Source organism: Tribolium castaneum, chromosome 2 (genome assembly GCF_031307605.1).
Source record: "Tribolium castaneum strain GA2 chromosome 2, icTriCast1.1, whole genome shotgun sequence".
NCBI lineage: Eukaryota > Metazoa > Arthropoda > Insecta > Coleoptera > Tenebrionidae > Tribolium > Tribolium castaneum.
In genome coordinates, this window is record NC_087395.1 from 15725339 (window position 1) to 15743771 (window position 18433).

At 35.6% G+C, this 18433-nt stretch overlaps 1 protein-coding gene and 1 non-coding gene across 8 annotated transcripts in view; both read right to left on the minus strand.

The window, feature by feature from the left end:
• The window catches only part of EcR (Ecdysone receptor), an 89304-nt gene that overhangs the window by 13931 nt on the left and 56940 nt on the right, over nt 1-18433 (minus strand). For 4 of the 7 annotated variants that reach the window (XM_008199408.3, XM_008199411.3, XM_008199409.3 and 1 more), the window contains one exon: nt 17878-18387. In XM_008199408.3, coding sequence (XP_008197630.1) covers nt 17878-18337 — 460 coding nt within the window. In that variant the 5' untranslated portion in view covers nt 18338-18387. 7 annotated transcript variants of the gene reach the window in all.
• On the minus strand, nt 4946-5004 carry Mir11633 (microRNA mir-11633). The gene has a single exon (NR_161873.1). It is a non-coding gene; the product is annotated as a microRNA mir-11633 (primary transcript).

Sequence of the window (18433 nt, forward strand, 5' to 3'; positions counted from 1 at the left end):
GTTCCCCTTGACGATTCGAGTTAGAGAAGTTCGACTGTATATGGCCTTAATCCGATAGTGTTTACAAAAAAAATTAACCAATCAAATCACTTTAATTTGGTCACGTGATCAGTTAATTACGCATTTAATCGGAGATTAAATTAATGACGCTTTTATAAACCGAGCCTAGAAAAATTTTAATGGCATTTTTTTATTTATTTATTTTGTTATAGTTACCTATTAGCTGTTCCAAAACTATAAAAACGCCAAAATTAGCTGTTGTAAATTACGCATGCACTTCAAAAAAATAATAGCTAATATAATTTGTAGTTTCAATGAAAGATCTAATCATTAATAACTATTTTACAACTTTATCGATTTTATTAAAAAAAAAAATAATTTGGTAAAATGCAACGTTGAAGTTTTTATAGTTTTAAAACATCTATTTATGAATATTATATTTTTAGTTTGAAATTACCCACTGAAAAAATCACTGTAAAATTACATCATTTGTATATATCTGTTTTTAGTATTTTTAAAGAAAGTTTTATGTTACAAAAATTATTACATACCCGTATTAAGTAGTGTCCTACATTGAAAAAGTGTTTTTATTATGTAAATTTACATTTTGATTATAATTTATTACAAACAATTTGTGAAATTACATTTTTCATTTAAAAATACATCAAAAAATTATTATTAGGTACGAAGTACGACGTAATTTAATCGCGATTCCAAGCAAGCGTAGTGAGTGACGTTTCAACAATTTTATGTTAAAAAGGTTAAAAATGGTTTCTGGTGTATTTCTTACGTTTTGGAAGAAACTAAGCATTTTTTGTATTGTTACATTCTTAGTGAATGTAAAAACATGAGAAAATGTTACTTGAATAATAGACAAAATGTAGTACTTGATAAAAATAACAGCTTATTAAAAGAAAAAGAATCAATCTGTAAGTTACAATGTTATACCTACCTATAGGTCTATTAGATATGAGGAGAATCTCTGATAAATCTTAAAGGTGAAACAACATTTTACATAATTTGAAACACACTATATTTTTTTGTCCGTGAATAGGTTCATAAATGTAAAGGTTAAGTTAAAGAAGTCTGGACCTTGAAATAAATATCAAATAAGTTAGAACCGAATGTCCGGACTTCTTCATTTTAACCTTTTACAGCATATGTCATTGATTTTAACATAATTACATAATTTATGTAACATTGCATAAAAATAAAATTTTACATACCGCTATGTAATTTTTCAGTATTTATCGTAGGTAACAAATAACCAATGTATTTTAATAAAGTTCTGTGTTTTTGCGTAAATATTTTTTACTGTGTAGAAGTGACATTCTTTTTGATGGTGACTGTACTTAATGAACCGAAAGCTCACGTCTCTAGTAATTCGCAATCGCATTCATGCAAAATCCCAAAAGGCCTCATTACCGCCCTTATCAATAGACAAGCCGCAGTAAGCGTGTCATTAATCACCGCTCTCGCTTAATCAATCAGAGGTGAGCCCCGCGTTTATGTTTATGTCGTCGACATGAGTCGGGGGCCAAGGAACGTCCTTCTCTTTTTCTGCGAAACTTAAACAAGTTAGCGACCGGAATAGCTAATTCGCTACTACAACAATAGTCGATGACTGGTCACTGTCCAAACAGAAAAAAAACTGTGCAAAATTGTCAACAATCTTGCAGGAACCGGATTTCGTGATGGGCCCCAAAGAGGCGGCTGTACCGCCTCTCAGTGCACTGACACAGATCGAAAGCACCCGGGGCCATCACCGAAAGTAGAGAAAGTCGTCGCCGTACACACGAATTTCCGTTGAAAATGCGCTTGACTCTCATTTTCTCGTGGCATTTCAAATAGATCCAGCAATGACCGTGACACGACTTCACCCATCGACCAGATGACGCGGTTACGTCATCTCGCCGATGGGTGAAAATATGGGTGGTGGTCGGGCAAAACAACACAATTAGACAAAACGCCAAATTATAGCCCCTTTGGTTCGGTATTTTGAGGAGTTTTCATTTCCCGGAGCGAAAGTCCGGCTGCAAGTTGCGCAATTGCGTGGATAGATAGGTACGCCATTATAGAGAGGATTGCGCCGTGATTTATATCTAAACTTTAATTACACCAATGGCCTTCAACCTGAACTTAAACACACTCATTGTTCACATCCGCTCGGTGCAACCAGCGCGCTATAAAGTCGGTTCAATTTTTTCCAAAGACGAAATCTCGGCCTGATGGACGTATTGAAATGCAATGCACACGTAACTCGCCTTCTCACGATTGTGCTGTCGAGCGTGATGGCCACTAAACACGCTTTTGTCAATGCTACTAACAACGAAAAATGAAAAGTTCATGCATGGTAATGGAACGGTGGGCATCACATCGTGTTGGAGTCCTCCGACCGACGAAAATCATTACGACATGCCGTGTATTGTCCACGACACGACAGCAAAAAACAAATTTAATAATAATGTTCAAGGTGAATTATTTCTTCCGTCGGAGTTGTGACAGGAGCCGCATCAAAGCGCCAATTACAAGTGTAACTATAGGAACGTTTCGGATGATTTCTCAGATGAAAATTGGAAGTCTTCGCGGCCTTCAACGCTTCGATAAGCCACGCGTTTCAGGCGACCTTACAAACGACAAAAAATAGCAAGTTCAAGAATTACACTGCCCAGCTCCGAAATAAACTCACAAACAAACAAAAAATCTCACCTATTTTATTTTACATTACACCCAGTTTGTGTTTTATTTTGATACTTTACGCAGTTTTGCAAAAAAAAAGGTTGAATTTTAACATATACGGTAAGTTGGGGAATGTTTGGCCATTGGGAAAATTCGCCCAGTGTGAATATTTTAATTTCCAGCTAACAGATGGCCATTAATAGTATAGCACTCGCTCCATAAAAGATTGAATGAATTCCTATTTGGTATTTAATTAAAAAAGAAAAGCTATGGTGTAAAAAAACTAAAACCAAAACAAAGTTTTGGATAAAAAAACCCAACAAAAAGTAAAAAATTAATATAATCCAAAATTTTCAAGATATTTCCACTTCTCAAAAATTACATAGATGGACACACTCTTAGGGCCGGTTTACAGAAAGTGAAATTAAGATTTAATTCTAAATTAAACTAATTCGAATTAAGTTGCCATTTAAAATACATTGACAAATGTCAAGTTAATCGCGATTAAAATTTAATTGCAATTAAAATATTCTGTAAACCGGCTCTTAGTTTTAGGGAAAGTTGGACCAGAGATATCCTAGAGATATCCAAACTCCATAGATCGTCTTTATTGAAAAAACGTTATTCAAACGCAAAATAAGAATAATTCTAAAAAGCAAAATCAAAGACTTCCAAACTGATGTCGTCGGAGTCGTAAATAAGAATTTTTTTATTTTATAAGAAAGTGACTTCTAATTAAAAGTAAACGAACAGAAATTTGTAAAATGCAAATTATTGTAAAACCCGCACAAATTGTTACTGTATTAACCTCCAATTTCTAGAACTGCTTATAGGTAGATAAATTTTACTTATCGGTGTCATAATTTCGATCAAAATGCCAATCAGATCATCTCTATCTTAGGATCTGTCAAACCAATTCAATTTATTTAACGAGAACTCGTTAGAAAATCTCCGGATCTCAAACATTTTTCTCTGTGAACTCTATGATTTATTTTTTATAGCTTTGTGTAGGTTTTTTTTCATAGTCGATGTCATTCATAACCGATATTTCCAGTGTTTTTTAAATTGTTAACATTAAAAAAAAGAATTTTTAATTTTTAATCCCAAATGATTCAACAAAATAAATATACAAATGTACCTAATAAATTAACAAAAATAGGTACAAAAAAAGATAAAATTCTCCCGGACTTATCCTTACCATCTACATAAAAATTCGAAAAAGTTTTTAGTTTAATAAAGTTTTCACTTTATTATTACCCACTTAAAAAGTATCATTAGTAAATGTAGCTTCTAAAACTACGAATTGAAAACGGTTAAAGTAAAAGAAATTTTCAAACTTGCTTCTACAAAAAAAGACCGAAAGCAATTTTATTATTTATTAGTGCATTTTGTAACTCAAGTTTAAAGCTCGTTTCATAAACAGAAACGTTGGGTGAGAACTTCTTGGGTATGGACAACCTATAGATAGGTATTTGTAAACAAAAAAAAATTTTTAAAGACTGCTTTATTGCAACAAAAATTTCAAATATAAAGTAAGCAAGTAAATATGAATCTTGATACGGCCATCTTTATTTTAAAAGCCTCCAATAAATGAGTAAACAAAAACGCATCTTGTGTGATGGTCAAAGCAATAAAAAAGTAATAAGTGCACCCTTTCTTTGCTTCGAAGAAGCAAAGGCATAATAAGCCCTTTGTGAGAAAATCTGTTATTTTTAGTGTGCAAATTTTCAATTGTTTGTTTCCCCTTGTCGAAATTAGTGTCCTAATTTGAATAGTGTGGCCAGATGTGGTTTGCGACATATTGCAAAATTTGCCCTAATAGTCCGGTGTGCACCTGCCGGAGTAGAGGTCGAGCAATGTCATGGTCAGGGCCAACCAGATCAACATCTGCAATATGCAACTGCACTACAATTAACCACAGAAGTGCAAAGAGTACGACTGTGGCCTCGGCTGTTGCAGTGATTTGAACGAAAGCAGGAAAATAAAGCTTGGAGAAATGTGCGCACCATCAAAACATAATATTTGGGTCGTGTTATTTGTTCCAATAGTCGTTTTTACGCAATGTTGCACCGTTTGCATTTACGCCATCGTTATGATATAATTAGAGTTAGGATTCGCTTTTCTTTGAGAAAGTCCGGCTCATTCTCGATTCTTGTGCAACGACGTCGTCGGCGATCTTGACTGGAAAGTAGTGACACGAATACGTGTTTTTAACTAGGACATACGCTCCGGAGTAAGATATGATGGCGTGAAAACTGAAATTGAGTTTCATCGCCCGGAGGCGCTCGTCGCTTGCGCGAGCGTTGAAGTCTCCGGCCGAAATGGTTACCTGATGCGGAGCTGGTGTCGGACTTGGCTAGATGGTGGTTGCTGGCGATGATGGTGTGGCCGGGGAGGCCGTAGCCGTTCTGGATGATGGTGAGGCCGCGGGGGTGGTTCTGCGCGTTCAGGTCCAGGTCCCAGAACTCCAGGTCGACGTCGCCGATGTCGGTCGACGCCAGCGAGTTGGCGGGGCTCATGACCAGCGCCGACGACGACGTCACCTCCGAGCTGCTCTCCTCTGGAGCGACCCTCGCCGACCATCTGCGTTTCATCTCGCACCGGCCGTTCAAATCACCACACGTGTCATTAATTTATTTGGACGAAAGTCGAAACAACATCAGCGCAACAACTCACTCGACTAATGTTGCTCTTTGGTTGTACAGACGGGCGGGGGGCCGGCTTGTGACGTCACAACAGGTTGTTACCTTGTCTTCGCCCCCTCCACATTCCACCAGCTTATACCTGGGCTCCACTGTCACGGCCATCTACGTTCACTAGCTCGCATCTATGGGCCACCAATTTTAGACTCTTTGTGAAAGTCGGATTGTTGCACAAGCCGGTTGCGACATTAGCCACGGAAAACCCTTTCGGGCGGCCATTTTGCGCCGCCACTCAACCATGTCAAGCTCAAATATTATCTCTCGTCTTAACCTTGCCGGGCTTTTCGGTGACTTCCGGTTAAAGCCTTGTTACCATTGTTCTGGTGGTGATTCCTGCGACGTTGCCGCGCCGCTCAAATGACCCCAATATCGGATATCGGGATCAATTAGCACCGGCTGGGTAGCCTTGACCCAGTGCCGGAAGAGGGTAACAACCCCTGGTGGTGCCCTAATTGTTTCGCTTTCACTCGCCAACCAACCCGAAACCGTAGCGCGAAACAAAAACAGATTTTGTTTTCGTTACAAACAACTTCATTAAAAATTCTTCACCAGGTGTGAACGCTCTTTTAATAATTCGCATTTTAATTCGACTCAAAAGTGGGAATATTTATTTCAAGGTCTGTAGAGCATTCATTAACCTTTAAAGGTTACTAAAATGGACTGCTCGCTCGAAATTTCTGGACACGCAAAAGGAAAACTATGTATATAGGAAAGTGACATAACGACAGAAAATTAAAGAAAAAACTAGAACTAGACTCGTCGCTAATCAATTAAAGCACTAAACCAGTTCGCGCACACAATGAAGATTAATTAGCTACAAGCAAAGTGCACGATTTTTGCATTTGCACACAATCGGATTTTACTTTTTGCTCTTGACTAAGAGGACTCAAAGGTGACTCAATTCCAACACCAACTGCAATCAGGATGCAACTGACGTCAAGTTTTCGAAAAATAATGACCCTTTCACAAATTATTGCCGTCTTATCGCCTGGAATTTGGTATTTAAATATAAATGCAAACGACGCAGACACTTATCCTCACACTATCAAAATTTATTTAAGGTGAAAAATTGTTATTGTCTGAATATGGAAAATATCGATTAAGTAAAACAATTGTATATTTAGAGTTTTTTTCACACAAAAACACAGAAAAAACGTGCTGTTTCGGCATTTTAACGACATTCTTGCACGCACTTTCCGGCGAATGATTCTCCTCGCATGACTTTTGGTGATATTTTGTTCTAATGCCATCCTCGAGTAATTTGTTCCGAATTGTTGTAAACAGTCGAGATCAACCGTGGTTAGCTCAAAACACTAAAACCATACCTATCAATTTGAAACAAATGTTAGGTGCACCTAAACAACTTTTTTCACTTAAATAATGAATCAGCTAACATTAATGATTCACAATTTCCAAGAAAACTATAAATTGTACGTAAAAGTAAAAAACGGAAACATTTTCATTGATTACCACTGCTAACAACCTATATTTAATTAGAACTTCTAAAAGGTTCGGCTATTTTTACCAAATAAAGCAACAGCAAAAAATTAGGAAAATACTTAAATCTCAAGACTAACTATCCAGCAAAAGTTTTAGAAAAGTTTTTTCAGGACTTATATATTATCTGAGAAATGTTCTAATTTAAAAAAAAATAATTCAATCCAAAGGTAATGTAAGAAGAGAAAAATACAAAAAATATTAAATAAATAAATAAAAAAATATTTTTATTTATAATTCAACTCAATGAATAACAATAAAACTGCTTTATTAAAATTATATCAAAGAGAATTTTTTTAAGAAAGAAAAAACGAGAAAAAGTTTAAAAAATATTTAATAATAGTAATAGTTTCTTCGAATATGAAAAATTAAACAGTCAGATCACATCGAACTCTGTAATATGTCTTGAAGATTAAAAAATTTGTTCTAGTTATGAGTTTTACAGTTTGGTGGTAAAATATTAAGGGAAAACGTGCACTTTAGATTTAACTGCAATTTTCTACATACGCACATACATAATTTACACAATAATATTATCAATATTCAAATTCTGCGCCAGTTGGCGACCAGCATAACATACATATTAAAATAAGACAAATTAGAATAAAATAAATACGAGAAAATACAAAAAATGTCTTTCAACTTAACCACTGCTGCAACATTTAAACAATGTGTTAAAATTAGAAAAAACAAGGTACCTAACCGGTAAAACTCGTTCGGACAATAAATTGTGTGAACTTATTTTATGAGTAACTCACATTAATTTAAAAAGTGAGTTTAAAAGCGAAATTATTTTGTTCCTAAGCATTTAAAAGTGTGAATAAGTCGGTGGCCAAGTGTCTTTCCTGGGCCTTTTGAATGTTCCAAACCCATTGGCCTTGTCAGTTTGACATTTGTTTACGCTTGCAGGTTACTAAACTGTATAAATTAAAAATCCCCGACCTGTTCCTTGTAAAAAAATCGCCTCGGCGCAAAATCTCGTGTAATTTGTGAGCAACAAAGTAATGACCTTAACGTCCACAAGCAAATTATTTAAGTTAACCACTTCCGGGTATTGTTATTCCGAAACCGAGATGAATAATTAATCTCGTGAACCTTTCCGATCATTTATATAATTGGTTTCGGCGCAGGTTATCCTCGTTAGATAATAAAAACCCTATCAGCAAATTTAATTAAAAAAATCTCCTTCGTCACGATTGTCTCTGGTAATTTCTTGCGATGAGGTAGCGCAATTATTGAAATGAACAGTTATCCAGACAAACACAATAGTTGTCGTTAAAATTCTCGTCGGCAAACATCCGGAATAAGTTTAAAGTCGATTTTACTTGTATGTTTTCATGATATTCAAATCGAATTGTTTCGATAAAGAAAGTAGGTTTCGCGAATTTTTTCCGTTTATTTATTAGCACCGATCGACCCAAATAACTGTAACTTTTCGGCGAAACCAACGGTGAAGGACCATCTACCTGGACCTGCCTAACGGTAGAAGGGCCGCAAAAATGTCGCCTCGACCGTACTTTTATTTTCAACTCGACGATGGTGAGGTCGCGCTCTGATGGAGCAAGGCGCCGGTTTCATGGCGGACGTGACGTCACACCAAGGATATGGACGACTCCTCGGGAGCGGTTCCGGGAGTCCGGCCCTGACCCGAAGGGCGGCCGATTTTAAGACAGGTCAGGACTCGCGATTATTGGCCAATAACCTCGGTTAAAGATAGAAACAAGACCAGGACAGCGGGAATCGAACGAGTGGAAGTGGTCAGAGATGGTTCTAATTTACTAAACCAGTTCTCTGACCATGTCAAGTGACGCTTCGCTGGCTTCACTATCGCGCGATGTTGCCACTTGGACACTTTTCTAGCCCTTCCTTTGAAAACCACCAACGTAGACAGATTCTAACAAGTGACGCAACGAGAAATATAAACCAGATCACTTCTTGGAATTATTCATGGAAAAAATGCAAACGCTTCGAAAAAACAGAGTGACCTCTAACATATCACATTCTTCCGACACTTAAGAAGATTCGGTTTCGGAAAAATCCGGGGTTTAACCACCGGTTTCAAGGTGGAGCGCTTTCACCCGTTTTCCGGGGGAATGTCAATGTCATTCATAGTCCGGGCGCTCCGGACGAAAATGGGGTCGAAACGCCTCCGCTCGTGACATCTATCCCGTGGCTCCGTAACCCGTTTGGTTCGCCCGGCGCGGCGCAGATGGCGCCACTGGACGTATCCAAAGCACACTTTCACTAATCAAGATTAATTGCGATTGGTGGGATTAAATCAGAGGGAAGTTTGTCCCCATTCAATCGTTGGCGCCGCTTTATGGCCGAAATTAATTACGACTCGAATGAGACACGCATTCCGTCGTTTGATTAAATTATTGTTAATTGAAACCGATGGGAGAAAAACCAACCGGTAGAAGAGTGCACAATTATTGCGTCGTATTTGTATTATTATTAGAAGCGTGGTTAAAAGCGCGGTTGATAAACCTGCAAGTTCAAGGTTGGGTTTGTGATTAAATTCGGTAACGTTTGTTGGATTTTTGGCACACACGCGGGTCTAACCTTGGCCGGGCTGAAATAGTACCGGGAGGAAAAATCTTGTACCTGTTTTCGCGATTTTGTTACGAAACTGCTAAACAAACACTTCGGAAAGTGACGACGGAGAAAGTTTGATACAAATTAGCGAAGAATACGCCACTTTGTACCTCCTAACAATGGATTTATTATAAGTTAAACACCCAATTACCACTAATAAATAGTTAAACGCAGTATCAATATCTTATACAATACCTGTATTTTAATCGACGAGTTAATTGCTGTGACCTGTATCGTGGAAGAATTAGTTGCTTAACCTTGTTATTCTGACTTTAACCACACTGACATTTTTTTTAAATTACTATTTTACAACACTGTTATTTGTTCGTTTCCACGTTTTTAGCAAGTTGCGTCAAGGACGAAATATCCTTATTTATGGCAAATTTGCGAATTTCTGAAAGGACAATGCAATTAACAGCGTTATTGCAACGCGGAAATGGACACAATGAATCGCCAAATTTGTTAATTAAACTCAAACTAATTCAATTGGAGGAAATGTGTTAATGTTACTAGCGAATGCGGCGATTTCAATGATGGTAAACGTGTTTAGGCGAGTAACCTTTCATTCATTATTGAAGCAACCAGCAAAAAGCAAACATTTTTATAATTCCAATTTCCGGAATCCAACAATCGAGATTATTATTAAAATTAAGAAACCCGAAAAAAACGTTACTAGAAATTGTCAACTAAAACGAAACGAAAAAAATTCGTAACAAAAAACATAAAACAAATTATTCCGAATTTTTTATTTTCATTAAATGAGTCAAATGTCAGATAAAAAAATGGAAAATGCCAAATTAACGTGGTATAAGGTATTCTCAGAGAATCTGGCACGTCTTTAAACCGAGGACCCTTGAAAATTTATTTAAACAAATCAAATGTCATAGTATGGTAATTTTCGACATTTTCAATGTTTTTAAACGAAGAATCGGCAAAAATAATTTCTTTAAACGAGACAAGTGCAAGAATATGATGTAAACACTATTCTCAATCAACTATTTAAACGAGGTAATGTTCAAGATAGATTTAGAGTGAAGCCTGATTATTTGAGAAAAAGAAAAACAATGTAACTAGCAAAAAATTACCACGAACAATAATTAATTATTTGCTTCGCAAAGATAAAAAAATATCAGAAAGAAAGTTGTAGAAAATTAATTAAATTGCTTCTCAAAGACGTAACCACTGTTCCAACGGCTTTAAACCATCGATGACAAAAAGACATTCAATTCTCTAGAATTCCAATTTTTTACTATATTTAAATAACCATATTCGTAACTTTTAGAAAAATATAAAGCGAAGCAAAAAAAACTATACCTACTCTTTAATTTTTCATTACTGTTGTCGACAAAATTTTTATTCAAATTCTTGCCGAAATGCACAATGTGTTTTTAAATGATTCTCATCTAGTTAACTTTGAAATTGGTTTACATGTAAAAAATTTAAGCCGCTCTGCTCAAATGAATACACTTTTTTTTAAAACTTTAAAATTTAGCAAACAGCTAAAAATATTTATCTTCTCTCATCAAACTTTTTTTATTTTCTATTATCATTTATTTTATTTATTAATTTTTAATTAATAATTCAGTGATGTACCCACCTTTATTTTTATTAAAATGTGAAAAGTAAAAGGTATATTATTTTTCTTGATCTTTGTTCGATTAATTATGGTCTAGATTCCTGCTAGTTAATCGTGCTAGTTTATCCACCCACTCCAATCACTTCACTTAAAAAAACCTCCTCCATTACCCATCTCACTTAATTTCCCTCATCAGTCTCCCTTTCGCGGAAAATTATCCCTCCTCTAATCCAGAAAATTACTGTTTTCCCCCCGTTGTTGGCCGATCCCGTCAATATTTACCTCGCTTTCCTTTCATGAAAATAGGTCACACGAGTCCGGGCTCAAGGCCGTTAAGCGGGAGAGGGTTACAGGAATAAAGTCCGTTTCCGGGCCATTGAGCCAATCCCGCTTCCGTTGGTTTTGTCTCGGTTCTCAATCCGAAATCTACGATTCTCATCACACAAGAACATGCAAAGTTATGCGAATAATAAAAACGTACGATGCAAGCAAGACACGTAGATAGCTCGTAGGTCCTCTGCTGGATTTTATGCATTGCATCCGCGTCTTGCGACGGATGTGCGGACTTACGCGTTTGATATTGCAATTGTTCGTTTAGATAAGTTGGCGGAGAGGGCCAGCACCGACATACAAATGGACATTTTACCGACTTTTTTCCGAAAACAAGAACGCAACGGACGCCTGGTCGCCCCCATCTGTGCTAATCACCCGCATCGCCGACAAGACGCTACCAAGGGCTCTGGTCGTTAAAACAGACATAAAGTCGCTTAATACAGCATTTTCTACTTAGGGCGATAAGGCCACCCTTGAGCCAGTCAGCGGAACACAATTTCAAATCGGTTCAAATTAAAAGCACAGTATTTTATTTTTATTTAAACGACAAGTATTTTTGATCAGAAAAAATAATAAATGCCCAGTAAAATAGTAAATGCACAGTAAAAATAATAAATGCCCAGTAAAATAATAAATGCACAGTAAAAATAATAATGGCACAGTAAAAATAGTAAATGCACAGTAAAAATAATAAATGCCTAGTAAAATAGCAAATGCAAAGTAAAAATAATAATTGCGCAGTAAAAATAGTAAATGCACAGTAAAAATAATAATTGCACAGTCAAAATAGGAAATGCACAGTAAAAATAATAAATGCCCAGTAAAAATAATAACTGCACAATAAAACTAATAAATGCCCAGTAAAATAATAAATGCACAGTAAGAATAGTAAATGCACAGTCAAAATAATAATTGCACAGTAACAATAGTAAATGCACAGTAAAAATAATAAATGCACAGCAAAATAATAAATGCACAGTAAAAATAGTAAATGCACAGTTAAAATGATAGATGCAAAGTAAAAATAATAATTGCGCAGTAAAAATAGTAAATGCACAGTAAAAATAATAAATGCTGTTAAAATGATAGATGCAAAGTAAAAATTATAAATGCACAGTAAAAATAATTAATGCACAGTAAAAATAATAAATGCCCAGTAAAATAATAAATGCACAGTAAAAATAGAAAATGCACAGTCAAAATAATAAATACCCAGTAAAATAATAACTGCATAGTAAAACTAGTAAATGCCCAGTAAAATAATAAATAAACAGTAAAAATAGTAAATGCATAGTAAAAATAATTAATGCACAGTGAAAATAATAAATGCCCAGTAAAATAATAAATGCACAGTAAAAATAGTAAATGCACAGTCAAAATAATAATTGCACAGTAACAATAGTAAATGCACAGTAAAAATAATAAATGCACAGCAAAATAATAAATGCACAGTAAAAATAGTAAATGCACAGTTAAAATGATAGATGCAAAGTAAAAATAATAATTGCGCAGTAAAAATAGTAAATGCACAGTAAAAATAATAAATGCTGTTAAAATGATAGATGCAAAGTAAAAATTATAAATGCACAGTAAAATAATAAATGCGCAGTAAAAATAATAAATGCACAGTAAAAATTCCACCTTTTGATTTTTTCGTTTTCGAGTTTAATCGTTCGGGGCTATGTTTCCTTTTAGTTCGCTGGGGCGAAGCCCCAGCCTGCAAACTAGCTACTGAGCGTTTATTATTTAAACTCTGCAAACTGAAAGTAGATACTGTGCATATACGATTTTTTTACTGGGCAAATTTTAATAAAATACTTTGCGTGGTTTACTTGTCATTTAAATTTTTACTGTGCAAAAATGAATTAAATACTGATCATTTATTATTTTTTACTGATCAAAATCATTTATTACTGATCGCTTTATTTAAAATTGAGTAAAACTGTGCTTTTTTTTCGATGGTAATAAATTTCAGACAGAGAAAGGGTTGGCAGTTCATCGCTTATGCGTGGTGAATCATCGGTATGGGCGTTCGTTCCGAAATGTCTTGTTTATTTTCAGAGTTTGAGCAGACAATCGATTTATTTGTCAACAGTGACCCAGTGGCGTAACGCCAGCTTTGCACGCCTGCGAAAGTGATTAATTCCTGAAGGATTAAAACCAGAATTTATGGATGATTTCGTGAGAATTTAGCACATTTTTTCCATTCTTTCGCTGGGCCAAAAGTAAAAATAAATCACGGCGTATTAATAGCCGTTGAAATTTTCCGAAATGTAATTTTTAGTAGCGAGCCCTTGAGCCCGAGTGTCGGGGCGCCAAAAGTTTCCGTGTCACGGCAGGTAAATGTGTTCACACGCACTGGAGGAAACCATTTGATATCTCCTGTAAAAAGAAGAAGTTCGCTTCAATTGGAATAACTGTTGACCCAACGGAAAGCTCGCTTCGAGGATAATTTATCGCAGTGCTCAATTACGCTTGATAAAATTTTGTGATCGATCTAATGGGTGTATCTGGGCGTCTCCGCGTCCGGTGAATAATAAATTTGGCACAACGTCCGATTCGAAAAGACGCGAAATGTCAAGGCGTTTGAAAAATCTCTTCGCCACATAAAAATGTATTTATGGAATCGTCATTGATGCTGACACTAAAACAAATTGCCACGTCCTCTAAAAATGTATACGGCTGTCGGTGGAAAAAAGCGACGTGTTTTGATGTTGTGCTCAAAATTAACATTTCTCATTTCAAGCCAAACCGCCTGATCTCCGATTTGATACTATCGGCCGGTCTGTAGATAACAGTCAATAACCGGCGGATTCGCCTTTATTGTTTCCAAGAAAGCACCCGAGAAATAATTTTCGCTTAAACGTTTTATCCTGACCGTCGCATAAATCAAGACGTGTCAGCTTTATGCAGCTTGCAGTTTTTTTCGTGTATTTTTAGACTATTTTTGCATTTTTCCTTTGGAGTCCGAGCCAGAAATTTTTACTCTGTTTTTAGATTTTTTGTGTTAACTCCATGTTTATGTCTTCGTTGACGTTCGCATATAAATAAAGCGCTTATTTTTCTTGCGGATCATTTGTGGTTCTTTTTTCCCGACCACAAGACGGACTGTTACTTTGTATAACACAAGAACCCGCATGAGTTTTAATTGCGAAAAAATGCACACACCACCTGGAGTTTGACATTTCGATCGCCGTAAAACTCCAATCACGAACAATGACAAGCGGATCAGTTCGGGGCATGCACCCGGATTAGTCCGGGACCGAAATTTACAAATGCGTCGCGAGCTGGAATCGCTGAAAGCTGTCGCTATTTGTATCGAACATAAACAAAAATAAGATGATCGATAATGTAAGCACTGCATTCAAAAACAAAACTGTTAAAACGCCAGGATATTTGGTAAACAAGTTTCAACAAAATGATGTTGCCAATGTTTCATATCCGAATAATGTCATTTTTCAAATTTTGCGGCATAATAGCAATAACGAAACCTGCTCCTTACGTCTTTAATCCTTTACCAACTGTGAGTTAATTGGTCGCAATTATTTTTTATTAATTCATTAATTAAATTGTCATCGTTTGGTTATTTACATTCTATAAGTACTGATATTAGCTATCGCCGAAACTTATCTTGTCGTAGTTTTATCTCGCCATTAAACGGGATCATTAACCTATTCTCGCAATTTTTCTAGGCTCAAGTTCAGATTCCATATTTAGATAAGTAAATAGCACAACCTCAAATAGAAACCGCTTCAATTTTGTTAGATATCTACACTTAACATAAATTTATTCGAAAATTTGAATATTTAAAAATTTCAATCATTATTGTTTTCACTGTAATGATATGATGATTTGAAAGTGACAACACGTGAATTCAAATAGAGAAATGCTTCTGACGTGCGAAATAAGGTCACTGTACTGTTATCATTATCAGCGATTGTCACTGGACCACCTACCTGCTGTACGCTGTTATTTAGCGATTTTTGCAAAAACCCATTGTACTGTTATGGAAAATTTTCAACAGTAGATCGTTTACCTAGTTACATATTAACTTAAAGTTCCATTTATTGTAACAATTAACTTCACGCTTGTAAGCCAACATTTATTGTTGCTTGACGACTTTTGCTACTTTCCTAATCTAGCATCTTGCGTAATTCATTCAATAAAGACAATTAGCAACAGCACTTGTTTTCAAAAATCGAATGAGTTGCAACAATCAATAAACTAACGTGTTTACAAAAAAATCACATTACAAAAGTACTCGTTTCCGTACAATTTTTTACAAAAAGCAAATTGTAAAATTGAAAGTAAATATTAAACAATATCAACACTAAATTGTTTAGAATTGTCAACAACACAGTAGTGGTTTGCGTCCTAAAATCCTATTTTTTATCATGTTGGTATTTGACTAATTCTAGTGATAACACTGGTTAGCATTTAAATTATTTCATGATATTTTCCTCAAACACTACTTATATTCTCTTTCAAACCTTTAAGCTGTCCGTTTTCATAATAATTTTTCCTTTCTTCTAATTATTATTAAGTATTACCCAATATTTTATACAGAAAGCCTAAATTTGTGACTTACTTGAATCCAAAAAATGCAAATTCGCAGTTGCCATTTTTTGTAAGGATTGTCATATAGTACAAGATTGCTAAAAAGTATAGAAGTATAGATACAATTAAATATTCTAAAAACTATTCATCCAAACTTATTGTAATTTGGTAATTTTTTATCTTCATTTGATCGAAGAGTACAAGGCTAACTTGATTTTTTAAATGACAAAACAAGTCAAATTTAACATTTTTAAAAAGAGCATTTTTTATTTTTGAGTTCTATGGTGTAGCACATGCATACCTTATTTTGACCGAAACTTAAAAAAATATAGAACAAATAAAATTTTGAAAAATGTAAAATTTAGTTAGCCTTGAAAATGTTGTCTTTATCTATCGTTGGTTCTTTGCCGCTTGAACTTTAACCAAAAAATAAATAAAAGGTAGTAATAATTGTTAAAATAACACTTTTAACCGAAAAAAAACACATTTTGATAAATAAGCTCAATCACGAAATAATACATCATTTTTATGTTAAAAAAGATGATTTCCATTGACTCCTTGGCCTTCTGTCACAATAACCAACCAACATGAGAATTTTTTTGCTCAGTTTTACTTAAATGTACTATTATTAAACTAAATTATTGCACACAAGTTTAATTTTCGGCTATATATCAAGATCGCTAATATCAGTATTTTCAAAGCTAACTTTTCCAGAAATCCAAAATTACATTTTTTTCACTTTTTAATAAAAATAAAAGTGGGTATATGTTACACCAAAGAATTCATAAGAACAATTCTGTTTTCAAAAAACTATTAAATCTGACTCTTCGTACCATTCAAAAAAATCAAGTTAGCCTTGCATTTTCAAAATAAATGATAGTAGAAAATTAAAAAAATCTCAGATAATAGAATTTAAACACTTTTAACTGAGTCCTACATTTCAAAAAGCTACGATATAATGATCTGAAAATACAATGTGTTTTTAAATGATTCTCATCTAGTTATCTGTGAATTTCTCATGTAAAATCAGAAAATGCCGCTTCATGTAACTAATGATATGCATTTACACATTTTTGCCATTTATTAAATCCCCAATTCGGAAATAAGCTTCAATAATGAAAGTGTTTTCTTGCACGGTGTAACAATTTAGTTGCATTTTAACAAAATTTTTAAAAGAAATTAATTGAAATTTTAAACTGACAGATTTGACATTTTTTGACAGAGAACTTAATTTAATAATTGAGCAGAGGGGCACACATTTTTTTACATGTAAACCAATTTCAAAGTTACCTAGATGAGAATCATTTAAAAACACATTGTATTTAGCCATACTTTTAAGCGACCCTGTGTTTCTATCACACTTTTTCAGAAAAAATGAATTATTTTTACAATTGACTGCTGGAGCAGTTCAAAAAAAGTGAAATATTTTTGAACTTTTAAACTGGTTTTTAAAATGTGAATCATTATTGGCCCAATGCGCTACAGCGTCAAATTTCAATTCAATCAAGCACTGATTTTGCACTAAACTGGCATTTGCAATAAACATCATTTAATTAATAAATTAATTAACGTAGTAAATTTCTTGTTGAAAAAAGCTCGGCATCCATCAAATGCTAATTTAATTTTTCTCGAAACCCGATATATTCGCATCAATTTCGTCGAAAACTCGTTTAATTAAATAAAGTCGAAACCCGATGCTCCAGTTGAGTCGTCTTTAATAATTCGGTTTTGAAAAGAGTCGATGTTGAAAGATGAAAGTGTAGAAAGACACAATATTCTCACGATAATAGAGAAATCGGCTTGTTGCCGGCAATTATCTCGTCTATTGCATTATTCCAATTCAGAGCAGTCTATAATTTTTTTGTCAGAAAACGTATCAGATTCCTGCGGTGTGTTCTGCCGCTGGACCGCGTTTCCTACACAAGTGATTCTCCTTACCGATCTTTCCGTTGGGGCTGTAGGGGTCGTAGCTGCCGGAGGACATGGGTGAGGAGTAGCCGTTGCTGATGACGGTGTACGGGTGCGAGGGGGGCCCCGGCGAGGGGGTCAGGGGCGGCACGTTGCCGCTGGGCGAGCTCAGCCAGTCGTCGGTTCTCTGCCTTTTGCTAGCACTAACACCACCACCGATCGAACTGAACGGTCCACTAGAAGACAGTCCGTTGCTGGGCACGTTGTTGGTGAGGCCGTTCAACGACGAGCCGCTCGCCAGAGTCGTCACCAGGCCGTTGCTGGCGCAGAGGAGGTTCGAGCCGGCCCCGGCAGGCAGGCCGTTGCTGCCGGTGGCGCAGGGCGAGTGCAGCTGGGGCTCCGATTTAACAAGCAGCACGTCATCTTCACGGTAAATCATCTCGTGCTTGATGTCCATGCTGCCCAAATTACCGCTACATATGGCTGTCATTAACTGGGATTACCGGGGGGGCGGATCCAAGCGAGACATACTAACAACAACTGCAACAAAAAACCAAATTGGCGCTGCGATCCAATAAACAAGACG